The sequence below is a fragment of the Phoenix dactylifera genome, chromosome 12 (assembly GCF_051530095.1).
Source record: "Phoenix dactylifera cultivar Ajwa chromosome 12, Ajwa_hap1_PhDact_Kaust_v1.1, whole genome shotgun sequence".
NCBI lineage: Eukaryota > Viridiplantae > Streptophyta > Magnoliopsida > Arecales > Arecaceae > Phoenix > Phoenix dactylifera.
The window spans coordinates 19,652,732-19,679,086 of NC_143201.1; the positions used below are offsets into that span (position 1 = coordinate 19,652,732).

The 26,355-nt window shown below is 38.4% G+C and overlaps 3 protein-coding genes across 6 annotated transcripts; 1 reads left to right on the forward strand and 2 right to left on the reverse strand.

The window, feature by feature from the left end:
- Positions 1-150: 150 nt before the first annotated feature.
- On the reverse strand, positions 151-7,406 carry LOC103700796 (membrane-anchored ubiquitin-fold protein 3-like). 2 transcript variants are annotated; one of them, XM_088708882.1, is made up of 3 exons: positions 6,631-7,406; positions 3,625-3,795; positions 151-401 (listed from the first exon to the last, which is right to left on the reverse strand). In XM_088708882.1, exons 1-3 carry the CDS (start codon positions 6,758-6,760, stop codon positions 364-366), a joined length of 339 nt encoding a protein of 112 aa, XP_088565008.1. In that variant the 5' UTR covers positions 6,761-7,406; the 3' UTR covers positions 151-363. The 2 variants fall into 2 exon arrangements, with proteins under 2 accessions (XP_088565008.1, XP_008780876.3); XM_008782654.5 differs by having other exon boundaries at positions 228-537.
- A 5,537-nt stretch (positions 7,407-12,943) lies between these two features.
- LOC103700797 (uncharacterized) lies at positions 12,944-22,694 on the reverse strand. Of its 2 annotated transcripts, none has more exons than XM_039130021.2 (6): positions 22,054-22,694; positions 20,290-21,457; positions 15,060-15,254; positions 14,792-14,943; positions 13,263-13,762; positions 12,944-13,179 (listed from the first exon to the last, which is right to left on the reverse strand). In XM_039130021.2, the coding sequence occupies exons 2-5, from the start codon at positions 21,410-21,412 to the stop codon at positions 13,298-13,300; spliced, it is 1,935 nt and encodes a 644-aa protein (XP_038985949.2). In that variant the 5' UTR covers positions 21,413-21,457; positions 22,054-22,694; the 3' UTR covers positions 12,944-13,179; positions 13,263-13,297. The 2 variants fall into 2 exon arrangements, with proteins under 2 accessions (XP_038985949.2, XP_038985950.2); XM_039130022.2 differs by having other exon boundaries at positions 12,944-13,172; positions 22,054-22,651.
- Positions 22,695-23,414: 720 nt separating this feature from the next.
- Positions 23,415-26,055, forward strand: LOC103700798 (uncharacterized). Of its 2 annotated transcripts, XM_088708886.2 has the most exons (3): positions 23,415-23,666; positions 23,697-24,087; positions 25,013-26,055. In XM_088708886.2, exons 1-3 carry the CDS (start codon positions 23,590-23,592, stop codon positions 25,049-25,051), a joined length of 507 nt encoding a protein of 168 aa, XP_088565012.1. In that variant the 5' UTR covers positions 23,415-23,589; the 3' UTR covers positions 25,052-26,055. The 2 variants fall into 2 exon arrangements, with proteins under 2 accessions (XP_088565012.1, XP_088565011.1); XM_088708885.2 differs by having other exon boundaries at positions 23,417-24,087.
- The last annotated feature ends 300 nt before the right edge of the window (positions 26,056-26,355 follow it).

Genomic DNA, 26,355 nt, shown 5'->3' on the forward strand with positions numbered 1-26,355 from the left:
GAATCAGGTAGCAAAAGCAATTTGTTTCATATGGGACCATTTCTTCTAAACTAAGAAAAACTATAGAAGGAAAAAACATTAAATTAGACAAGGATCACATAGAAGCAACAAATAACTAGTTTTTTTTGTCGTACCTGACATTTATACAAATGCAATAACAATCCCTAATACTTCAATTTTTGATTGCATGTCATGAAAACAAGAACCCAGAACCAAAAAATTGTGGCTGAAGCCAAATTCCTTTCGTACAGGAGTGTCGGTCATAACAAATTTGTACTCAAAAAGAATGATAACTGCAAGTCTCACTTTGATGCCTTTTCCAATATTCCATGACAAAGATTGTGAAGCATTTTGCAAAACTTTTCACAGCCAGCTAAGTGAACAATCCCAAAACACTTGACCTGAACAAACAAGCCTTGCTTAATCAAACATGGCTGCCAAATGTTCAACTAGACAAGATTCATCAAGCTATTATTTGGCATCACAAGATGGTACATGTACAACAGTTCTGTTTTTGTGTATCTCCCAGCTGCTTCTCTGTACAAACTACAAAGTCAGTATGATTTATGAAAAAATAAAAAAGAAGAGATTTACATTTTTTTTGAACAAAAGGTTCTACAATAACTAGCACGCAATCCATTTATATAAAATGTATGTAATGTCACAAAAGCGAAAGCAAAGACAAATTGTCGAAGTTGATTGGTTATACCTCATTATTTACAGGGACCTAGCATAGAAGTACAAAGAGGCCATAAATCCAAAGGATGAGGATAAAGTGTTTAGTTAATAGACATAGATACCATCTTTATCACGAAAAAAGCAGGACTATCAGCACTAGAATCTATTGCTGGAACAATTCAAAGTCACATTGACAAATCTTATTGGTGCTAGAGGTGTTGCTATAATTGTGGTTACTGATGTGGGATCTAATGACCATTCTAGTTCTATATTTTTATACATGTTCTCTCCACAGTGTGAATGGCTAATTGTCTTTGTCTTCATTCTTCTTCTTCCAATCGTGGTGCTGGGGTTTTACTATTCATTATCACCTTATCCATGCCTTTGAATAGTAACAATTTTTTTTTTGCTCTCTTTTTTATTTGTATATCTTATTGGAAGTTGTAAAGTTCCATCTTTCCTCAAGAAAAAAAAAGAAATTAACAGTTTTTTGTTACTGCCAACTATGTTTTCTTTCAAGTATAGAGCAGCTCATAAGAAAGCAAATCAACCCACTGTTAAACCAAGATGAATGAGAATGCATACTTCAGAAAGAAATACATAGTAACCAGAGCATTCCAATTTACATCACAGCTTTAAATCGTCTTAGAGAACACATTTGAATGGACAATCCTCATCTTCATCTTATCTATTTACCAAAATTAGGTAATTCAAGTGATAAATTTGGCTTGTAGTGTTGAACACCTCAAACCAGCCGAGAGAGAGAGAGAGGGGCTGAAGTTAACGGCATTTTCATAGTTTGTAGAAATGATGCAACAGAGAAAAAATAGAACATTGATAAAGAAAGCTATTTATATCACAATCATTTCAACCATTAGATGGTCCTTCCAATTTCAGAGTCGTGGAAACCTCTTGCTCACTTTGGACATGAATGTTTTTGTATTCAGAATCAACACCAATCTCTTGATCAAGGAAGTCCTTGATCATTCTGTAGAAAGTCTGCTTCCAATCTAAAATCAGCTAGTGTTATTTTCAAGAGCTTAAATGCCCCATTTTTGAATTTCCTATGCTTAAGATGCTCAAAAGGCAGTATTTGTGAATTTAAAACTGTTGGTTCATAACTCCTTAATGAACTTATCTTGGATTCCTTATAAGAGGATATCACTTGCTCCCTACTCAGATGTCCGAATGCCAGGGCTTGATACATGAAGATACTTTCTCTGAAATTTTCCAACTACCACAAAACATTAGCAGACAGATGGAGTAGGATTAGTAATTTCGTTGGAGATGGGCTTTTCAGTGAGTGACAGTTACATCACTTCATGGTAGAACAATAGCTCATGAGGTTGATCATGCACCACATTGAATGCAATAAACAGGGCCCACAGGTTGTGGGAGGAGCCATACACCACAGGGGCTCATGAGATACATCTGGCACATGATCAGCCCATAGGCAACAATGTTGAAATACTGCAAGGCAACTAATACGCCGGTCTCTCCAACTTCATTCATATACGAGATATGGCAATCATTTTATAATGCAATTTATGGTATATGTTATATCTAGGCATTAATTATGAGCCCTATAATTTCCTCTATCTTCTTCCTCTTATCAGCTATACCTGCCATTCTAGCTATAGTACAACTGGAAAACGATAACCTGGCATGTGACACCAAATACCTGCATGTCTGAAACTTACGATGTAAGCTTCTTAATCATCAGATCCACTTCCCCTACCTCTCCAGATAGGTAGTAGCGCTAGCATTCTATGAAATCCTGTATTACTTCTCCAAAATTTGCATCATTGACATTCTTCCATGGATAACATTTAAGTATTTTTTATTTCAAGAGAACATCAATTCTTTCCCCCTACAGTAGAAGTCCTACCAAATCATCGGAATGCTCAAAACTATAACTGCTTCAAGGATGTTACTATGGGTCAGAGAATGGTAATGATGGAAGACTGATTAACAAAGAAAAGAGGACAGCAAGGAAGCAACAATGATGAACTAGATTTCTACGTTTAGTATGGGTGGAGAATTAAGTTTACTCTCATTACGGATGTGATTTAGATCCTATTCCTCACCTTTTTAGCACAACAGAGATTCTTTTTCAACCTAGTTAATAATCATTTGAGAAATCAAGAATACTCTCTAATATCGGTCCTTGACATGGAAAAATGCTAGACAACTATGCTATTTTTTCCAATCACTGCCAAGTTTCTAATAGCAGTATACAATTAATATCAATTTAGGAAACTAAATGGCGTTGCCATCAACCCCTATATAATTCACCAAAGCCCCTTGGATTTACGACCCACATCATACCCAATGAGATTCATCAAACCAAAATAACAAACTGTCCCAATCTGCCACCAATTTCTGAAAATGACTACCTTCTTCTCTAAGGTCTAACATCCTCGTAAGAAATATCATCTTTCAATCGTATTAGAATTTGCTTCCAAACAGTCTCCTGACTATATTAGGAGTACATAAGTAAACTGACTCTTTGGTTTGCTGTTGGTTTAGTTTGCATTCAGTTTGTAGTAACAAATAAACCGGATGTGGAAAAGGTGTTATGTCAGCATTAGTTTAGATGTAGAGCGAGCAGGTTTCTTTAAAAAATATAAAAGTCCTACTCAAAATGTTGTTCCGAAATTTATGTATGTGAATGCTTATTTTTCTATTATATTTCTCAAAGTCTTTTCCCCCAAAATTTGCTTTCACGGCTAACACAATTTAATTGAACACAAGAAAACAGGGGTTAAAGGAGGCTAACATCATCTCAACTAAAGCTGCTAGAAGGGTACACCACAGTAATCGTGTGACAAAGCCATTTGAATGATGACTAATCTAAAAGCAGTATAGGTAAACAATCAAAAATGCAGGCAGTCTGAAAGCATACAGACAAACAAACAATAAGTTGCAGAAACAACAAAACAATACCATTATTTTTGTCAAGTTGGGGAGGCCGCACAACAACATGCATAGTGATGACACCATCCAAAAGCTCTCCAACTGGCACTCTAGACTCCGAAAGTGTCTGGTTGTTCTCCAATATTTTTCCCGCATTAATGAGTTTCACATCATTTACGGTTCTTGGGGTAATTTCCTTGTCTGTTGATTCTCGGTAACAGAAGAATGACAATATCACGACTAGAAAACTAGGGAGAATGAATGCTTACATAAGAATTAGCAGCCCTTATATCTAAATTTAAAGTGAGATAAAATGACAATATGATAAAATGGAGACAATCGCAACTACTTTGTTAGTTAATATGTTCCTATCTAACCATGAAAAGGGAATATCGTAGATGGAAATCAGCATTCCAGGTTTTGTTTCATTGTGGAAGTGATAAGCAGGCTTTGAGGTGTAAGATCATAGCATCATCCCTAACCGATGCAACATAGAGTGCAACCAGCAAGTACTATGACTAGCTAGACCGTGCCAATTTAGTAATTTTTTTTAGAGAGAATTTTCTTTACCAAGCGAAGAGTTCTTCAATTCAGTTTACTTCTATTTGCATGTCAATCTTCAAAGCATAACCTCATCGATCAAATCGGCCCTTCTTCCTTTCCCGCTGCATCACTAACTTAATAGAATGTGATGAAAATATTGTCAATGATGATGCTCGGACATTTGGCACCACATATTTGTAGCACAGTACAATTATAATTCGCTTTCTCTATAGCTGGTTAGAAATAGGTGTGGAAATAAGTCCTTTATTTTTGATACCATCCAACTAGGTGCCCTATGTATTCCCGAATCCTTTCAGCTGCCAGGAGACTTCTGTTTGATTCTCATCCAACAGGTAACAGCTTCAGGTTCACCTAGAATACCTAAGTTCATCTATCAAGCAGTCTCAACTCTAAAGCCAAGGCCATTATAAATTAGTCCTAGTCTCTTTAGATCTACCATGAAAATATGATAATGTTTGAGGGTTTACATTTATCAGTCTACCAATAATTAAAAGACTAACATAGCATTAGGAAGAGCCAAAACCACTGCTCGGTTCCAGCTCTCTAATCTCAGCCAGAGTCACCAAGAATATAGTTTACTCTTAGCTACTCAGCTGTCTGACACAATAGTCTTCCTCTTCTCTAGGATATCTTCACTCTATAGCTTCATCTCCCTACCATTGGAAGCCAAGAACTATTCTCCTTCCCAGTAGACTAAAATGTCAACATAATCAACCGAATCCAAAGTAGTCAATATTTTAGCAGGAAGGAAACTAACAGATCCAGAAATACGACCTGAAGGCATATACTTTAGTAGACAACCACAAATGTGTTTCATAAGGTTGCAATATTATACTGAACAGTCTACACCTCCTCAGGAAATAGTACATATCAACATGATGGCCGGATTCTCAGGCTCATAAAGTGATGATCAATAAATATTTTGTCCCAAACTCTGAGCAAATGGAAGGTTGGTAGTTAGCTTAGTAGCACTTTGCACATTCACCAAACATGCTATATGATGGGGCTGAGGACAATCCCAGCTACTTCATTTGATTTTCTCGAGCTCATTCTATCTGCAGAGATAAACCTTTTTTGCCGAATAGAATACAAATGATATTTTTTTCACACCTAGTTTCTATCATTAAGCATCATGATGCAGACATCCAAATGCATGCCTGAGACTATTTCATTTTCATATCAGATCCATGGTGTAGAGCCTTAAAATATTGATGGTCAGGTAAGAGCTTTCATGTTAAAAGAATGGTGGTTACCTAATGAAGATACATATTTGATCAAGAAAATTCTTAGAGGTGGTAGTTCATCTCATCTGCATTGGAAGACATCTGAAAAAATGGACCTTTCTGACAAGTACATGGTGCAATTTGGTTTTACAACCAAAAAGGCGAAATTGTGGATTATAAAACTTGACACCTCGCTTTCCCATTCCAGGTCCAACAGAACTTCCTTCCCCTACAACTAAATAGAACAGAGGAATATTTGACAGCATGCTGCTCTCATGGTGCATCAATCCAATAACATTGATGAACTTGTGTTAATGTATCTGTGCTGTTAATGACATGGCAATGCAAAATTTAAGCACTAAAGATAGCATATATTAACATTCCAATGAATCCATAGATGAAGGACAGTGCAAGAAACAAGAGAAGGTGGTGGAGAGTCTCAAATGGTTGGATGACACAATCAAAGCATGTGCCTCTGAAGAAAAAGCAGCTTATTGAGTGCTGGATGACAATAGCATTATCACAATATCCTAAGATGAGGATTGCCCCATGCACCACATAATATGTGCTCCTTTTAAACCAAGGATTCAGAAGTATTAGTTGCCAAAGCCAGAAAAACCACAAAAGGAGAAACAAGAGAAATAAATCCAACCAAGCCTAGTTATATGACTGTTTGAGTTAAAAAAATTTACTAAAAGGGGAACTTGCATGAATAGCAAGATCACATATCTGATCACAGTTTGACTCAGAATGGCCAATATGAACATCATTACAAACAAGCATCATCCGATCAAGCTGTGTGGCCCATAACAATATGGGGAAAAAATTCAAAAGCCACATTACTAGCGCCAATATATATCAAAGATGATAAATTAAATCAATAAGGTGCAATTTTTGGTGAGAAGAAACTTAAGTAATTGCCATGCCGAATCTACAGATTACTAACCTCACATCAGATATTTGTCATGAACAGCTAACTGACAAGTCATGCATACACCCAAACTATAATCATAACTCAACATCTACAGAATTAATAAATATGCTAAGCTAGACTGCCTAAAAGATTTCTTGAAGGCCTATCAAATTAAAAAAAAAGGAGGCAATATGTTAAACTAATAGGATTAAAATCACTGGACATAAATTTTTGCTCGTCCCAAATCACCAACAGTCCGAGTGTACAGCACGTGAAAATTCTTAAAAAAAAAGATCTGATCCTACTCTAAATTTTCAAAGACCATGATGCTCTTACCTTGCGGCCACCGAGCCAGTACGACTTCTTTGAGAGATGCCACGGTCGTGGAAGGATCATATTTGTCTGGCCCAATGTCAGAGCCATCAAAAAGCCTAAACTTTAGCTCAATCAAATCATCGTCTGCCATAGGAAAAGGACTGGAAAGAGAATCCTCCGCTCACTCAAATTCTCATGATTCTTGCTCTAGAAACATTTAATTCCGCCACAACCCACAAAAAATAATCAAGACACGATCTACAAAGAAAACCGCTAAAGATCCAGATCAAACCCCATGATTCTAAGTGAGAAACAGATCATATAAGTGTATCAAAACCGCTTCTTTTTCCCCAAACAACAGAAAAAACGGATCGTCAAAGACAGCAAGAAACCGCCAAATCGCTGCCTGAAACATTAGAATCTATCCGCACAAGCCCATGGCAGGCAAAACTCTCATCCAGGACCTATTCTGGACGATCCCCAAGAAAACTCGGATCAAATTAACCACGCCAAGGTCAAGATATCGCTCCAAAATCCCGTTCCGACACAACTCTTCGTATCCATTTTGACGGGGCCGGCACCCACCGAGAAAGATTCAAGAGAAAAAGGCTCCACTATTCTTTCCAAACACCTCTTTCTCTCTCCGTCTGCGTGTGGGCATTTATCTGTGGAGAAGAACCAAAGCATACGGCGAACGTCTCGATCCAAGAAAAATTTGACCGAATCTATTTTTCTCTCCCACACACACACAAAGAAGCCAAGGCCAAGGAAAGAAGACTTCTTGGCTTCACGTCAGTATTTTATTTGAAGAGAACAAAAAATAAATAAAAATTTCCTGCCGGCATCAGTCCAAGGTTTCAAACATAACGGCGTTAATATCTGCCGACGGTTATAAGGAAATTAATCGTCCCGGTTCTTCTCCGAGAAATTTTCGGATCAAAGATATCCAAAGTAAGAGCACTCAATTATTACACCAAAAAAAATATCGATAATAATGTTATTTATATGCATTAATATATCTGGACATCTAAAAAATATATAATAGTATAAAAAACGGATAGCAAATATTATTGGCATCGCGAAGCTATATGGTTGGGCCTCAGATCCAAGAAGTATATTTCATGGCTATGCTACCAAAATAAATGTGCAAGTGTGGGTCTCTATTGCCTGCAAGTCGAATGTTAGTCGAGATGTTGCCTTGGATACAGATTTTATGTAGAAAGAAAAAACTGCAACCTGAATTAGAAAAGAAGTGATATAACTTAAATTGAAGTACCATCAGATCAATTGATTGTTGCCATTTATTGGAAAATGTAGAAGAAGCGAAATGCTTGAATTTTTTTCTATCTATTATGTTTTATAGAAAAAATTATCAACGTTCTTCAGCTGAAAATATCGCATTCAGTGAAGCTGCTAGATCCTCATTTTAAACTTTAGAATAATCTCGCATTATGTTAGGCGACATTGATTTCTCTTATTTAGAAAAAAGCTTGACTCATTTTAGGATACAGAGCTTCTGCAGTTATATATTGAAGGTACAGAGATCCTTCAAACTACTTATGAGATTCTTCAGTTTGTTGGATAATTTAATGGATCTACTTACATACCACTATGTTTTGCAAAAGACTTCTCTTGCTGCTTCTTCTTCTTTTTTTTTTTATGTTCTTCTTTTTTGCAAATTCTTTGTAAATAGTTTATCTGGACTCTTTTTTTCTAATAAAGGCCAAGTAGCTTTACCTCCCTCTTAATAATAAAAAATAAAAATAAAAAAATGGAAGCACCAAAGCACAATGAGAATCAACAAGTTGGCCTAGAAAATCAGCAGGCGAGGATCGCCAGCCAGAACCTAAACAAGGGCATGCAGAAGAAGAACTACAAGAAGATCAAGGTAGGTCAGAACGACTCAAGACCATGCTACTGCTTATGCATGCATTACAGAATAAGGTGAGCCTAGTTCATGTCATGAGGCTTATGAAGCAACTAATGCTAGCTTATGGAGAGCATCCACACCTCTGATTTGGTGAAATTGCCCTAAGAGGCAAAAATCATTGGTTGCAGGTGGGTCGTCAAGCTAAGAAAGGATGCTATCAGTAATGTGGAAAGATACAGAGCCCGTTTAATGGTCAAAGGATATGCTTAAAAATTACTTCAATGGGATTGGTTGTTCGCTCAGAAACTATTTGTACTATTTTGATTATGGCATTTGTACTTGACCTGGAGCTTGAGCAATTAGATGTGAATATTGAATTTCTACATAGAAATCTAGATAAAGAGATCTTAATGATTCAATCTGAAGTTTTTGTTGAAGAAAACGAGAAGGAATAGGTTTGTAGGCTGAACGAATTGCTGTAGCTTATGATTTGAAGTATGTGAAGCTGATCATTGTGCCTATATATATACATGTAAATTCAAGAAAGATGACTTCATAATCTTGCTGTTTTATATTGACGATACGTTGGTTTCTGGAACGAGCAAGAATGCTTTGCAACATCAAAAGCTCAGTTGGCTAGGGAATTGAGACAAATAAATCAGATTCCTGTGATGATAGTGTTCGGAGACAGAAAGAACGAAAAAGCACAGATAAGTCAAGGTTTATGTGGAAAAAGTTTCTTGCAGCTTCGATATATATATAATGCTCAGCCAGTCAGTTTTCCATTTTCTATGAAGCACGTACAGGTTTAACTCCAGAACACTGGAATAGCATGGAACCGACGAAGACAGATATCTTGAATACCATATTCTCAAGCAGTGAGAATGGTCGGTCGGTATATGGTAAATTCAGGTTGAGATCATTGGAATGTTATGAAGTGGTTGGATCCTTGGTTGCTCGAGGGGTGTTATTGTAAGATTTTATTTAAAATAGGGGCTGCCATTGATTGCATGTTTTATACTATTTGCGAAAAACGAGTTGAAAGTGATTCAGATAGATTGACTGGTAAAGCCTAAATAAAATTGTGGTCCATAAAGTTTTGGGCTAAGGTCCATCTCAGTGTTTTTCCAGTATATGTACATATGGAAAATTGGAAATGTGGTATAAAGGTGTTGTAACAACCCAGGACCTCGCCCAAAATGGCTAGCCGGAAGGTATTATTTAGGTTCCTTAATCCTGTATAAGTACCCAAGATCTACACAGCGAATAACCGATGTGGGACTAAACACACGTCCGCATGGGTCCTCACGTACTCCCCCCGTTCAAGCCCTGACGTCCTCGTCAGGCTAAGGGTTCATATCTATTCAAATCAAATCATAAACACCACGATTGGCCCGTGGTCAGCACCAATGAATCCGTGCTGCAGTGGCCCCTAGTCTACATAGGTTATGGGCCGGGTCCGCTCTGATATCATTAAACAAACCCAGGACCTCACTCAAAATGGCTAGCCGGAAGGTATTATTTAGGTTCCTTGATCCTGTATAAGTACCCAAGATCTACCCAGCGAATAATCGATGTGGGACTAAACGCATGCCCGCACGAGTCCTCACAAGTGTAGTGCCTGGTTCTTGGTTATTTAAGTACCTTATAGGGAGGGCCTAATAACTGTTTTATTTATTTTGGCCCAGTTCTTTTTCTCATCCAAAACCCTACTCCGACTTAATATTATATATATGAGTTAGAGGGTTGTCTACCCCATTGCATGACAACATAAACTAAGGAGAGAGAGAGGAAGAGTCGGCCCTAGAGTTTCTCCAGAAATGATTCGTGTATATATATCATAGAAACGTGAAATCAAAGTAGGTGATAAAGTAGCTGGAAGACACGGGAATAAAGGTATCATTTCCAAAATTTTGCTTAGACAAGATATGCCCTATTTGCAAGATGGGACACCTGTTGATATGGTCTTCAACCCATTAGGAGTACCCTCATGAATGAATGTAGGATAGATATTTGAATGTTCGCCAAATTTCTCGCCATAGGAACTCAGATCACATCCGTCCTATCTTCGTAACATAGTTCAAAGTATCCTTTTTCTTTTTCGAATTCAGCGAGCTCTACTGCCAGGGCATACTCGAGAATCTTGACATTCTGCTCTGCAGGCACCTTACTCTATGCTTAGTCTCGGGAAGTGGAGTCCCGCGCCTTCCCCGTATGCCAGAGGAGAAGGAACCCGAATGCCGACTTGCATGTGTTAAGCATATAGCTAGCGTTCCTTCTGAGCCAGGATCAAACTTAGATTTTGACTATGATTGGGCCCTTCACTCGATTTTCAGTCTATGATTGCCTGCTATAAGTAGAGAGGAGAAGGAGAGGTGAGAGGTAAAGCTATGTTCCTTTTTTCTTTCTCGATGGGGAAAAGCTTAAGTTTAAAAAGTGGTCAAGCTAAGAAGAATCGGGTGGGAACATTACTTCATCGGTCGGGATCGCTTTACTTTACCTTCTGTCCATGCTAGCTAGGTTAAGTTAAGTCTGGCTACTTTAGTGGAGCCGGTGGCTTAACAAAGAGAGTACGGGAAGAATTGATTCCTATGCGTCCGAAGTTAATGAATCTGATGCCATGGATTCTGTTTTCATGCTAGCGAGAAACGAATACCTGGCTTCAAGGGAATGGGCAGAGATCCGGATTTACCTTTTTCCAATCAAAGGATCAAGATAGGAGAATGGAATGGGACTAGACCTGCAACAGCCCTTCCAGAGTCTCTATTACACGAATGACAGAATATTTTGGGCTCTCTATACCAGAGGGAAGGCTTTCTACAGAGCAAGAAGTTGTCCTGAATCATAAAGCAGATAGGGGTAGTGAAAGCTTGGCTCACCTAAAGTGAAAAATGTGTCCACTTAGTGATCCAGCTTTAACCCTATACTTGAACCGTGAATTGATTCACTCTATACTTGAGGACTGCTCTTAAAAAAAAACTGTAACGAAATGGTATGTGATTAAACCTTATATATATATATATATATATATATATATATATATATATATATATATATATATATATATATTTCAATTAAATTCTATGGTGTTTTAATTTCTAGTATAATGATCGAGAAATTCTAACCAGTTATTTGTCATGGTGCTAGCAATTTGAAGTTGGTTGGTCATGCGCATGCAGGCGAGAGATTGAAGGAGTTCTACCACGAGATATGCTCTCTAGCAGGAGGTGCAACGGGCTAGTTCTAAACTACAATTTGTCGCATCTCTTTTTACCATGAAAACTGAGTACATGACAGCCACACATGCACGCAAGGAAGCTATGTGGTCCTAAACGGTGCCATCAAGAACTATATGCCTGATATGATAAGTTTCAAGTTAATATGCATCATTGCAATACGTGGTGGAAGCATTTTCCTTATTAATAAAATCACTACTGCTGATGTGGAAACAAAGAATCTGACAGCAAAGCTTTCCAACAGATGCGATAAACCTCCCAGCAGAATAAAGAATCAAGCTAGCAACAATACTTGGAGACCATATTCCATCAATTCCACATTTCACAGTTCCAGGACCTCTACGATGGAAACATCACATAATTTCATAGCTCATGGTGTAGCATGCTAATTATGATTACAACTAAAAGAAAGCTTTTAGGCAAGTAATAACATTTCGCAGTGCAGAATACCAGAGGAACAAGTGATAACGAAGAAGATCGACGGTTTGACATATAACCACCAAGATACTGAAATATCTTGGTGCAACCGGGTGTGGCCGAGCATGATCAAAAATGCAAGTAATGCACGTGCTGCAGAAAGTCAGAGTGGTCTTTTTTTAACTTATTTCAAAGATTAAGGGCCATTTGGATCCTCCCATAAGTCACCCCTGGAAAGAACAGACGAACAAGAGAGGAGCACAAACAGGAGAGAAGGCAGCATTTCATATTACTAGGGCGATTCTAGAATAAGCTATTCCGAAAAACGGGGACACTGCAAATCATCTTTCAAAAAGGATAATACTCAATTCCCACCTTTCCGAGCCACTCTGTTCCATCAGCTTGGTTAAATAAAATTAAGTAGGATCTAAAAATCAGCCTGCCATCAATAAGCTTAGCAAACTTATTAGGCAGAAATTCAGAACGGGATCGCTGCAACCAATATAGATAATTAAATCTCTGTTTGCCATTGCTTCAATTACTCAGTGTCATGATTCACCCATCTTATGCTCTAAAATGGATCAGAATTACCGATCAAGCAATTCACAGCCACAGTTTATGATGCATCAACTTTGTCCATTCCCAGCCAGTTATTGAGATAAGCAAAGGAAAAGGATCAAGCCTACCCCAAGGATGCCAGTAGTGCCGCAGCAGCTGCAAGAAAGGAGAGCCAAACTAGCAGAAAAGAAGGCTTGGGTCCAAAAGACAGCACTGTTTGATAAGAAAAGCGAGAATCAAATAAAATGGCTCATGCTGGGCTAAATCCGCAAGGTAACCTTCCATTATGGAATTCAAGGACAACCATTTTGCATCACATACTGTTCAGACAGTCAATCTAGAACCTACATTTGCTAAACAGAGAAGAAAATTTCCCCTGCTGAGATAGTCCTCAGACCAACAAGAGAAAATGATTAGTCTGGACCCAATAACCCCAGGCATCACCTAAGCTTGTGAATCGAAAGCCAAGCTCACCAGGATACCTGATCTCTGCAAAAAATAACCCAAATCAATGTCCTGCTTAGAATTCGAAGCCATCATGACAAGTGATAAGAGGTAGCTCGGACACATACCGACTAATATAGAAATCAAACATGAAGAGAAATTGCTACTCTCTGATGCTTTTGCTCTGTGCTGCAAGTTTAGCTGCCACCTGCTCTTCAGACAAGGGTAGATAGTAGATCCTTGGATTGGTTTTTGTTTTCTTGAAGAGATCATCAAGTGTCACAACAGGTGGTTCGGGTTTCTTCGGAGGCGGTGGTGGAGGAAGCCGTTCCCTGATAGGGGGATCAGATATAGGTGGTGGTGGAGGGAGAGGTGGTGGGGGAGGAAGTTGCTGCCTAAGGGCTGTTTGACGAGGTGGTTGGGATGCCTGCGTTTGCTGGAAGGGAGATGCCTTTGGTGTCGTGGGGCTGGGACTGATGGGACCAGGTGATTGTGGTGGGGCCTCAACATGCATCTTTACTTCCTGAGGGTCAACAAACTCAGCAACTAGAAGTTTACCACCATTAGGCGGCCACTGGAGATTGTATACAGCATTTCGAGTTGCCATAGCTTCCTCAACAGATGAATACTGCAAACAGTAACCAAATTTAATTTGTCACTTCAGAAATGAAAACTCATAATATTGAAGCATTCCATGATCCAATCCATGAATGACAAAAAGAAAATAATAATCCCATCAGTTTGAATCTTTTCCCTGATTCGACCACTTTATCAACATACAATATTATGCTGCAAATCAATTAAAAACTTAATTTTTAAAAATCTAGGTGCTGATGAAAAAAGAAAATAAAAACAAGCAAAAATTCCAGATTATCCTATGTTCTGTTTTAGCGATTACACTGAAATATGTCTTGGAATGGCTTTTTTGATTCAATACAATTTGTTTATTTAAGAAAAGTGTTGGTTCTGAAATCCTTGTAGCAAATACTTGTAAAACACATTAATTTCCACATGTGGAAAAATATCTTATAAGCTTCATCAGATAAAAAACCTACAACCTCCCTCCCCCACACCCCTCCATCAAGGATGTAATATTGGAGGCAGGGAGGTGGAGGCAACCACCATTACACCAAGGATGAGTAAAGTTTTCCATTGTTGCCATCATTAAGCTTCTGGAATTCAAAAAGGATTAAAATTTTCATACAGATCTGACATCTGCCATATTTCCAGATTTGCAATTATCAAATATGTGCAACCAAATGGTCACATGGCAAACTCAAGTGTGCACAAATGATATATATTTCAACAAGGTGAACATCCAAGTTGAATATTCATTACGCTATCCCCAGATAAATGATTGCAGCTTGTATGATGGCTTTTAAAGAATATATATCATATATGCCATGCAGGTGTGAATAAAATATCTTTCTCATGCCACAATGCTGGAACAATATTCAGTAACAGACCATTTGGCTAAAGCTAGTCAACTTCTGCAATAACCTCAGAAAAGAAATCAAGTTCAAGAACAGCGCCCCCCCACCCCCCCCCCCCCCCCCCCCCTTCACCCGACAAAAAAGAAAGAAAAAGAAAAGAATGTAAATTAAGTAAGAGGCAACTCGGGGAAAGAAGGTAAAAAGAAGTGTCAAGAAAAACATACAGTCACATAGCAGTGGGTCTTGATTTGGTCCATCCAGAAACTGCAGACAGTTCCAGTTTTTGCAAGCAGCTCCTGAACAGCTTTCAGAGTGAAGGGACGCAAAAAACGATCTATTCTCAGGGAAGTTGTGGCAGGTTTCTGTGATGGTGGCACTGCAACATAAACACAAAAATTACTCCTTCCAGCTGAATATAATCATCTAACACAACCCCCCCCCCCCCCCCCCAACAAAAAAAAAGAGAAAAATCTAAAATTCTTGATATATTACCAACACGCTCCTTCGGGGAATCTCCACTAAGTGTTGAGTCAGACCTACTGAATGTACGCTTGATAGGTTGAGCTGCATCCTTGGGTGTACTTGAAGTACTGAGATTAGATGTTTGCCGTTCTGGAACTTTGATGTTCTCCGAATTCCACCGGCGTTGCCGCTTTATTGGCTCATTGATCCCAACAGCTTCAGTGTCTATTCAGATAGATTAATAAGGAAGACTGAGAATTCCAAAGTTTGCTTGATCCAATAACACTGGAAACTATAACACTTAGGACTACAGTAACTTGAAATCTCACCATGCAACTACTTGACAAAAAAATTGCATTAACAGAAGTGCATCAAAGAATCCAGATAAAAGATTTATTATTATCTTTGTACAGAATTTATGAGAGCTTATCAACGATAGCAATTAAAATACACAAGATTCAGTGGAGTTGCAAACTGCAGTACTATGAGCAGAATTTAACTCACCATGAATATTTTGAAATTAAGATAAAAGAGGGAAGCAAAATCATTGCTACTGGAAAAAAGATGACAACTATTACGACATGAATCAGCAAAAAAAACTAGGTGTCACTTTAGTGCTCCACACTTAAGGCCTGCCAGCTAGAACAAGTTCAGTTTATCAAGATAAGAATGCAAAGTTATCTGATCCATAGTTACCATACATATTATTCTAACATCTCTTGCTGCACGTTCACTATATTGCACATACAACTACAGGGCTTCCATGATAATATTCTGGAGGTAGCCAAATCAGTGCAGAGGTGAGGTCTATCTTGCTATGAATTCTACCATTACACTTTCTTTTGAAATTTACAGATCAAGTATATAAATTAAGAAGAACGGCTATCAAGAGGATAGCAAAAGTTAAATGTTATAAAGTATACTAAATCATGCAGACAATAATCCAACACCCCAACGGGCAACATCTGCCCATATTATCAACAATAATTAACATATGAAAAAATTATCTTAAAAACAGAGAGTCATCCTACATTATTCACATGCATATGAGGTTCACTGCCACTTCAAACACAAAATATCACACCTGCCAACAAATTAGCCACATTATCCATCTCTTAGTTAACCTCTTATCACACAAATTTTGCTACTCATGCAACTGGGTGTTTTAAGTCCCCATTCTGGTCCTGCAGAAGGCATTTGCTTCCATAGAAACAATATTATCTAATTATCATCTAAGTGCATGAAGAAAAACAAGAATACATCAATCTTCCTTCAATCACTCAATTACAGGGAAAAATTCAATTTATTGACAGCCAAATTCAAGGGAATGGAAGAACAGACAGTAATCCGGAGGTACTGGACAAATCATAGAGAATTCTAGGGCGTGTTTGGTGTTGCTCAAAAGAAGTCTTTTGTAACTTCTAGAGCAAAAGGTACTTCCTTGAAAGAAAAAAATGTTCGGTAATAGTGTCCGAGACGTGCTGCTTCAAGAAGAAAAAAGTTACCAAGGTGCTTTTAGAAGAAGCTAGAAACCTAACTTCTGGCTTCTTCTATAAACTTTTACAAAAGCAGAAGAAGCACTATACATGCCCTTAGTATGATATAATTTATGGTTAAGTCAATTTCCTAGTTTATTGAGGTCAAGCTGTATAAGGCTTGTATGAAAGTATCTTTAACCACCCTCAGGAAAAGTACAAAGCAATTAAGAACAAGCTGTTAGGAATGCACAAACAATCATAAAATCCATTCTGACCACTAACTGTTAGCTATCTCACGATGGTGGGCGAAGACTCCTAAAAGCAATTGGACACTGACTTAGTTCCCAGCAAAGTCACCAAGTTTAGCTACATGAAGTCAAATAATATCTCCAAGGGACTCCGCAAACGCTACTCAACCATCATTTTTTTTTATTGACGACAAGGCATAACATAACAGCAGTGTTGCTGCTGAGCAACTACAAAGCATGTCATAGTATGAACAAGGTACAGTTTCTGTGTGCAACATTAACCATGGACTTGATAGGAAGCTTTAGCTAGATTCCATAGAAGATGTGACCCATCTAGATAATAAAAAACTACACTAGCGTAGGAGGGCTTTGTGCAAATAAATGGTTATGGGGAAAGGGACAGGGCCTTTTTAGTGTTATAATTTAATCAGAAATTCAGGAGAATAGAATAATAGAAAGATCGAGGGGTTTGAGAGAAATTCCAGCTACAGAGGGTAAAAAAGACACGAACTTATTCAAATGAAAATAGTAGAGCACATGGCAGTTGCATCATATACATCTAGAGTTGGAACACAAACTACAACCAAAACTTTAGTTAAAAATTTTAAAATACAAAAAAATGAGGGGTCATTGACATGAATTAGGTGGTGTATCTGCAAGTATTTAGACCTAAGTAATTAAAATAAATGCGGGTCTCCCTCCCTTTCTCTCAAAACAAAAAAAAAAGATGGGTCATTGACATATGAGGCTTTTGATAACCAATAAGGTAGTGTTCTTAACATAAAACCTCATCATATTTGTCAGCTAAACGACATTCCTCCTAAGTGAAAAGTATTAGCAAATATATTTGTCATAAAACCTCGTCATTTATCAGCTCAACGGCATTCCTCCTAACATGAATGAAAGTAATAGCAGCCATAACAACAATATTCACACTTCTTGGAGACAGAAACAGGCCTCCAAAAAAGTTCCAAGGTGCCACACTTTCACTAAACCCTGCAACAATGTTTTGCTTTCAACTTTAGTCACTCATGTATTATCATTTGAATTTTCTCATTCTACAGAGGAACTTGAAATAAAATTTTCTTTCGAGAAAAGGGGCACAATGTAAATCATAAAATGTTGTTGTCTACTCATCAGCATTGCAAGTTTAACCCACCTATAAGATACAGTCACCTCGAACATGAACTACAAGCTTTGTTTATCTATACAACGCAGACAAATAGGAAAGCATGACTACAAACGAATGAAAGATTTTACTGATTCTAAAATTGGTATGCAATGAATGCTCGAAAGAGGTTTGATTTTCCAATCAATATATTCAAAGTCTCCAGCATCCCTTAGAGCAGACATAATCCAACATTGAAATCTTTGCTGCATTAGAATAATCAAACAATCAGCCGCAATCAGTTCACTGCTTCTGGCAATTTACCTATAAATTTCTTGATCCTAACTTTAAGAAAAGAAGTTATTAATACATTAGTGATGATGTTAAGTAAAAATAAAATAAGGATTAGAGCACTCCACATATTCCACTTAATGAAAGGAAAGGATAGCCAACATCAGAACTAGCAACTGCCGCTACATTCCTGATATTGGCAGCCAGAAAAAAGGTAATTTTAAGTAAAAGGTTTGTAATGAAGAAAAGAAATTCCCTCTATTTATGAGAGAAAATAATGGACCCAAGATTAAACACTCAAGAACTGAGAATTTAAAGAATGTCACCAGAACACAGTTAAAGAACTAGAAACCTCCCAGAGTCCATTACGAAGTCCATTCCAGACGTAATCGGCTTCTGTTCTGGCATAACTAAAGCTGTGTAGTTTGTTAACTAAACCTAGCATCTCCACATATGGTCAGCAAGGCTTTAGAAAGATTTATCAGTTTCTAACATGGGTGACCACATTAAAAAAACAGTTTCAAAAGACACTTTCTGTAAATTCAAAAGATGATGAATACTCATTCAGTCTAGTTGTCAGTGACCATAATAAAAGGAGATGAGTACAAGAATTGGAGGTATAGAAGTTGTCCAACTCCTGATGAAGGGTAAATTAATCCTTCAGCACCAATTTAAAAACTGGGCAATCCTTAAAGAACCGGGTCGTTGATAGGGATTTTAATGGAGACCAGTAACCTACTAATCTGATCTGAAATCATTCCAAAACATAGGATTTGGGTATTAAAAAATAAAACTAATAAGCTACTGAGTTGGGTTTGGATTCCAAAATTAGACCAGAAGTCTTATCGGGTGTCAGGTTTGGTTTTAGGTACATCCATAACCGAAAATCCAAACGACCCTATAATATGCATACATATACACCCATGTAGATACATACTCGCAAGCATAAATAAACAAATAAACACATGACATATGTATATGTATTATCTATCAAATTTTCTTTTTTTAATCATAAAAGAAACAAAATCGAGTAAAGAGAAGTAAAACCATAACCCATCTTGTTCCACAAAATTCTTATCCATGTCATTTAGTGTAGTCCTTTTATAATGTATTTCTTTGTGATTTAATATTTATATTGAGCTTGATTATTGAGGATCTTTTTTGTCCAATGAAGATGTCCAAATAGATTTATGATATTGTTAATAAAAATATAGTTACAGAAGTATATAGATATAAATAGAATAGATAAGAAGGAGATCCAGTTAAGATGGTTTCACTTTGCAGAGAACTAAGCACTCACATAATAAAAGTAGGTTTCAGATCACATTGAAAGGTCGAATATGAAACAGAAGAGAGCAATAGTAAGTAGTAAAATTGAACTGGAGATGTTTATTCATTTTGTTGCTTGAGTTTCAGCTCAAACAATCAGTCTGAAGGAAAACTGGTTCTAAAAGGAGTTCTACGCCTTCTCAGATCTAGACCATTAAAATCTGAAAATGTATGTTGACGACAAGCATATATTCAAAGAAAATAATTAATTAATTCAACTCATATTCCAAAGGTGTTAATAGACATGGGCTTATAAAATATGGTTAGAGATAACGAGGGCATTTCTTATAACCAGGCAGGTGAGAAAAAGAAGGTAGCTAATAAAAGGGATATTCAAGGATTGAATCAGGATGGTTGCTCCACGGAGAGTTGCTCCATAAGTTACTTCTAGACAGCTAAGGATATCTCATAAAGCATAATATTTATGTGCACAAGCAGATATCACAGAACATGCTTAGCATTGGTAAATTGATGTTTTGAGTGGAGCAGAGGAACCTTTATTTCAGAGATTAGGTTTAAAATTAATGATGTATTATTCACTTTTCTACATCACTTTTGCATTACCATTTAGCAAGACAATAAGAAAATACAGAAGTTTCCTTGATCCAAAAATTGCAGGACAACAGTGATGACTATATGGTCAAATATAAGCAATATGGTATCACAATATCAAAAGAACAGGACATAATACCATACAAAAGAAAAGAAAAATCTGCCTATAAAAGGCAAATGACAGACAACCAATGATAAAAACTAGAACTTATGATTGACGAGAATCACATGCATATAAGTAAACTTAGGAGTACCTTCAAGTTTTCTCTTTTCAAGAGTTGTAGGCTCCAACTTCTCATCAACAGTATCCTTCTTTTCAAGAGAGGACCCACCCACCACAGCATCAACACTGGTCCCCTTTTCTTCAGCATGCATTTTGCTGGCCTCAGTTTTTACTGCCAGTTCATCAGACTTAATATTGGACTCAATATGCTTACTTTCCAAGACATCCTCCTCCATTGATTCATCACCTGAACTCCTATCTAAATTTAATTTTTCTGGAGAACCTCCATCTGCACTATCTTCTTTCTTGCTAAGTTCCATATTTGTAGCATATATGGCATTCGTTTCTTCCAAAGAGACCTGGTTCTTAACCAGCTCTTTGTCATCATCCAATGGGTGCAAATCACCACCAATGGGAGGATCATTGCTGGATGATGTTTGCACCATCTCCGGCTTAACAACTTCTAAATGAAAATTATCAGCATTCAAATTATCCTTTAGTTTATTTTTTTCAATAATTGACACAGAATCAGTAGAAATTGACTCACACTTTACTTGGGACCCTAAATCTAGGCTGACCTCAGATACCTGATTGTTTGGTTCTGAAAGGCTGAGCTTGACATCCTCAATGGCAGGCCTTGAATCCTCGTGCCCTTCATCATGCCTCAACTCTTGATCACTTGAATCATTATTAAGGGTCACCTTTTGGCTTTCAGGGACACTGTCTTCCATGTAAACTGCATTAAATGATGATTCCCCAGCTGCTGCATCTGATCCCATAACAGGCATTGGATCCCCATCTTCAACTTTGACACTTTGATTGACATCCAGAGGGCTGCCATCCATGTAGGCCATAGTGGCACCATTGTCAGTTTTCTCAACTTGATCTGCGACAATTTCAGTATGAGCTTCTGCAGGTGGATCTGCTTTCTCTTGATCACCTTTGTCCTCAGGACCTGAAGCAGGATCAAGGTCACTATCCACTTCTTCTTTAGCTGATTCCTTCTCATTTCGAAGTGCTTCATCTAACCGCTTCACCAGGTCCTCCTTCAGACCCCTAATAGGCAACTTCCTTCTGCGAAGCTCTTCCTTTAATTCAGAAACCTTCCATTGATCAATGGACTTGTTCTTGAGCACAGAGTATGGTGACGACATCCTTTGCAGCTCCTTAAAACCAAACTGAGGTTTATCTTCACAATCCTAATCATCCAAGTAAAATGTTTCACTCATTGTAAGTGAACTATATCAATAGCTCAAGCAAATCTAAATACCAACAAATTAATAGTTTATCAAAGACGCCCATGACGATCATCATTCGCACTCGTTCATATTGCACAGGAGTTCTAAAACTAAATAGAGCAATTTTTATTTTTTAAAAAACAAGGACAGAAACCTCTAGAGGAAGGGGTATAATCCCTTCGTAGAACTATCTAATAATTTTATAAAGCATCACCCTAAGAACTTGAAAGCAAATAACATGAGAAACTTGAAAGAAAAGAACCACGAGACCAACTAAGTTTAACCATAGTGAGTGTTTGAAACGAAAAACGGATTTTGCACACAACACAAGCGACACACAAATCCTACAATCAATAAACGAAATCACTAGGCGATTCGAAGCACGATAAAAGAAGGATCCAGGCTATCAAACGCGATAGAAAACTCAAAGCATCATCCATATATGGTTCAATACAAGCCCTAATTCTCAAAATAAAAATGGCCCGGTAAGAACCCAAAACCCTAGCACAGGATCTGGAATCCATGGATCTGAAAAAGTACCGGTCGAGAGAACTTACCAAACAGCCGGCTTTCGGGACGGGCGCGGGCGAGAGATTAGGAGCTCAGTGGGAGAGCCGGACGAGAAACCCTAATTCCAGAACAGAAAACAGGCATTAGATGGAAACCAATCAAAACACAGTTCGAGCAAACGCTCGGGAGATTCGATCTTTAGCGCCAATCATAGCCAAACCCTCGGAGTCCATCCATTTTTCCCTGAAACGCCAAAAAAAAAAAAATCCAAAACAAGAAAAAGAAAAGAAAAACGGAGAAGAACAGGCGAAGAGGAAGAAGGACAGGGGATTTCCAACAGATCTTTTGAGAAAGGGGTCGAGAAAGAAGTGGGGGATCGCCTCCCTTTCTCTAGGGTTTCGCTCTCGGGCGCTTCGGTCCCCCTCTCGTGCGCGAGCTTCGAATGGCGCGGGGCGCTCGCGAGAGAGGAAGAGAGAGTTTTATGGGTTTGAGGTTGGGACTCGGGGCTTGGGGTGTGAGGCCGGTATCGAGAGCGCCCAGCGCATTTTATGTTTCGGACCTTCGGTGGAGTCGGAACACACGGGTTCTCCGCAATCGACGTGCCGTTGGCGATTGGAAGGGTCGGTTCAGGGGTTTATTTGCCCCAAAAACTCTTCGACACCCAATAGTGCTACATAAAGAGGTTCGCGATTGATTCCTTCATCATATGGTATATTGTACCAAATCCACTTTATTACATGACATTATTTTTTCCACTGAAAATATTTCCAACTATTCGAGAGACCACCTCTGAATGAAAAAGAGGTGGAGTTTTCTTTACACTTCATAATGTACCGCTTTTTTATTTTTTCATTATATCCGTATGCATTATATATGGTACGTTCATTTTTTTAAAAAATAATATTTAGTTTCTATAATGCATTAGAACTACATCAACAAATATTCATATATTTCTGATAAGGCAATATGGCTGCAAGTGAAAAGATGACTTTGCTAACTGCAGTGAGCCCAGGTTGGCTAGCTTAATTATATAGATTATAGTGTTAGACGGTGAACGCTAAAATTATACGGATGACTCATAAATTTGGAATTATTAATATTATTTTTATATTAAAGTAATAAAAAAAATGTATGTTCGAATGACGATGCATATGGGTTAGGTGGATCCGTTCTTATATGTTGAGAAATTTAAAAAATATCGAATATGAATGTAATACATATGTATGAATAGATTAGTATTTAGAAATAATTTTTGAAAATGTAATACCATGATGGAGGGGCAAAATTAGCTGTCCAAATATACAGTGGACACAAATGAAAATAGCCTCCTGGAGTAGACCGTCCAAGGCAATAGCTATAGGCCAACCAACATTGTAACGGCGGCAATTTCAGGCCCTTGCGGCTCCGGTAACAAGTTAGCCTACTCTAATCCCGCGGGACATTAACATTCGGAGCCCGTTTCCCTGTTCGCCCTTTGGAGACCGAAGAAACCCTAAATCTTATGCGCGCCCTCTCCCTTCTTGATGCCTTCTCCCATGGCGGAAAACCTGAGACCTTGATGATCCAATATTGAAAAACCCAAAATGCCCCTCCTAAGCACCAAGATATCTCCCCGCCCCCTCCTCCGCCTCCTCCTCCCCTCCGCCACCCGGCCCCTCTCCTCCGCCCCCGCCCCCGCAGGCGGCGGCGCCTCCGCCGAGGCCCGGACCCAGAAGCTGGAGCGCATCGCCGACGAGCTCCTCTCTCTGACAAAGGCCGAGCGCGACGACTACTCCATCCTCTTCCGCCTCAAGCTCGGGCTCCACCAGTGGATCCCCGCCGGCGGCGTGCCCGCCCCGGGGATGGGGGACAGGTTGGCGGCGGAGGCCGCGAACCCCGCAGAGGAAAAGGAGAAGACGGCGTTCGACATCAAGTTGGAGAAGTTCGATACCGCGGCCAAGATCAAGGTCATCAAGGAGGTCCGGACCTTCACGGATCTTGGCCTCAAGGAGGCCAAGGAGTTGGTGGAGAAGACCCCTGTGGTGCTCAAGAAGGGGGTCATAAAGGAGGAGGCCGAAGCTATCGCCGCCAAGCTCAAGCAGGTCGGCGCCACCGTCGTATTGGAGTGAAATTGAGAGTAGAAATCTCGTTTTCTGACTTTTCCCCCCGAGTTTACCTTTATTTAGTATCGGAAATTGGTAGGCCAGTATGATTACTCGGTGTTTTGAATACCTTTTTCTCCTGGAATTGCAAAATCTCTTCTTTAATATAAAGTTTCGAGCAAATGCGTATGCACAATGGAGTTAATGGGCATCCAGGCATCAACTCACTGATGTGATCAGAGATTTTGTATGAATAATGTCGAAAATGGATCCAATCCTCTATGGAATTACTGATATGATCGGCTCATTAATGTTTGGATGAATTCTTGTCGTTAGGAAGCTGTATGCTTTCTGAGTTTATGATATCTGAGTAGAATTTTGATGTCTTTAAATCATGCTCTGATTTAATAAGGTGATTGGTACAAAGTAGTAAATGTCCTTTACTTGCAGAAAAATAGGATACACTTAAGGTTGTTCGAATCAATTTGTGACTTGTTTGTTTGATGGTGAATGCTAGTTAGTGGTCAAGTACAGTCTTTTGAGAATTGTTGTAATCAACTCATAACTTGCTCTTGTCATTGATGAAGCAGTTTATTGCTGTACATTGTTTGCCATTCAGTTAGCACTGTGGGTACCTAATATATTATATCGCAGATTCTTGTGTCTCGAATATGTTGTTTGCCCTCTTGAAAATGTTGTTTCAAGATCTCTCACATACAGTAATAAGTTTGGCTTGATCTTCTCTCGCTCTCCTTGCATGTTCACCATGTCTGCCATTGTCATTAAGTTCAATTTCTGTCAGGTAGTTGTGGTGATTTCTCACACGGCTATTCTTTCATACTTTTAACCATAATTTATAATTATACTATGCTACTAGTTGTTGTTGAAGATTGACATGCTGATGGATTGTAGAACTGCCTTCCAGGTGTTCAACTTTTATTACTTGTTCTCCTATAAAAGTTGAGTTTCCTACAAGCAGGAGTTAAGCCCTGTCTCAATGAGATCTATCAATTTCCTCGGAGTAGGCAGTGAAGTATGCCTTTGCTCATGGAGCATCTGTAAGAACTGTTTGCTGTGAAGATATTTTACGATGACAACTCCACCAATTTCAGAGCTTCCCAAGTGAAGCTTTCTCAATTTTGTCCATATGGATGAAACTGTAATTCTCATTCTTGGACTGAAATATCTGAAACTCACCAGCTTGAGACTTGCATATGTAATTCTCATATGTAAGAACTTGCATGTAAGTTTAAGCAGATATCTTGAAGAGAATTCCTTTCACAAAAATTTATAGGGAATGCCTAGATATCAGTGATGTGCCTGATCTGTACAATCGCCATTTTCTACAGCAGTTTGCTTTTTTGACTGTGATACCACTTCTCTGGAGTGAGATGCATGGGCATCTTCAAATGAAAAGCATGTTTTTACGGGGTGGCATCTGCACATTACCATTTTTTTTTTTTTTGATAAATTCCTGTAAGATACTCGATCATGTAAGCATAATATACCAACCACAAAAAAATGGCATGCTTTGTTTGAAACAAACCATTCCAGGCTGAAACTTTTGGCCATAGCAGGGAATGAGCCACCATGGAGGAATGCTATTGAATTCTTGAAATTGAAACTCAGATTTCAGTTTCAAAGCCTTGTTACCTAATAAGGGTGATGGCTGTCTTGTGCTTTTTAGCCTCAAGCCTCACGACAATAAAAATTCTACACATTTGTCTGTGTTAACAATCTTCTCGAACTACTTGATTTACGTTGTATTTTTCATGATACAGTATTCGATGAGGTTCTTGGATCAAGAGCCCATGCTTCATGAAAGTTCTGCTGCTTTTTCAACGGATTATGTCTTTCATTCTGATCATTATTAAGGGAAATTGTCTCCTTGCTTGTTGTTTGCAGATGTAGCAAAACTCATGCTAGAGGTTGCTATAATATCACCTTCTATGCAAAAATTGAGAATAACTCTGGCTTATGTGTGTGCATGTGTGTTTGACTATCTTTTCTAACTAGTTAATATAGTTCTTGGATTAAGAGCCTATGCTCCATTATAAGTCCTGCCACTTTCAGTAGGTTAATATCTTTCATTCTGATCATCATTAAGGGCTACTCTCAGCTAGCTTTCTGTTTGCGGATATTGTAAAACTCATGCTAGAGGTTGCTCCAATATCACTTTCTATGCGAAAACTGAGAATAATTCTGCCCTTTTGTGTGATGTGCATTCATGTTTGTGTTGTTCGGCAGGGGTTGGGAATGGGGCAGCAA

Coding starts and splice junctions, on each gene's coding strand:
- LOC103700796 (XM_008782654.5), bottom strand. CDS start 6,760: ATGGCAGACGATGATTTGATTGAGCTAAAGTTTAGGCTTTTTGATGGC. Junction 3,796..6,630: donor ACTGGCTCGGTGGCCGCAAG/GTAAGAGCATCA, acceptor GAGAATCAACAG/ACAAGGAAATTACCCCAAGA. Junction 538..3,624: donor CCAACTTGACAAAAATAATG/GTATTGTTTTGT, acceptor TAGTTTGTACAG/AGAAGCAGCTGGGAGATACA.
- LOC103700797 (XM_039130021.2), bottom strand. CDS start 21,412: ATGTCGTCACCATACTCTGTGCTCAAGAACAAGTCCATTGATCAATGG. Junction 15,255..20,289: donor TGAAAAGAGAAAACTTGAAG/GTACTCCTAAGT, acceptor CTATCTGAATAG/ACACTGAAGCTGTTGGGATC. Junction 13,763..14,791: donor AGACCCACTGCTATGTGACT/GTATGTTTTTCT, acceptor TACTGTTTGCAG/TATTCATCTGTTGAGGAAGC.
- LOC103700798 (XM_088708885.2), top strand. CDS start 23,590: ATGCCCCTCCTAAGCACCAAGATATCTCCCCGCCCCCTCCTCCGCCTC. Junction 24,088..25,012: donor TCGCCGCCAAGCTCAAGCAG/GTCGGCGCCACC, acceptor ACTGCCTTCCAG/GTGTTCAACTTTTATTACTT.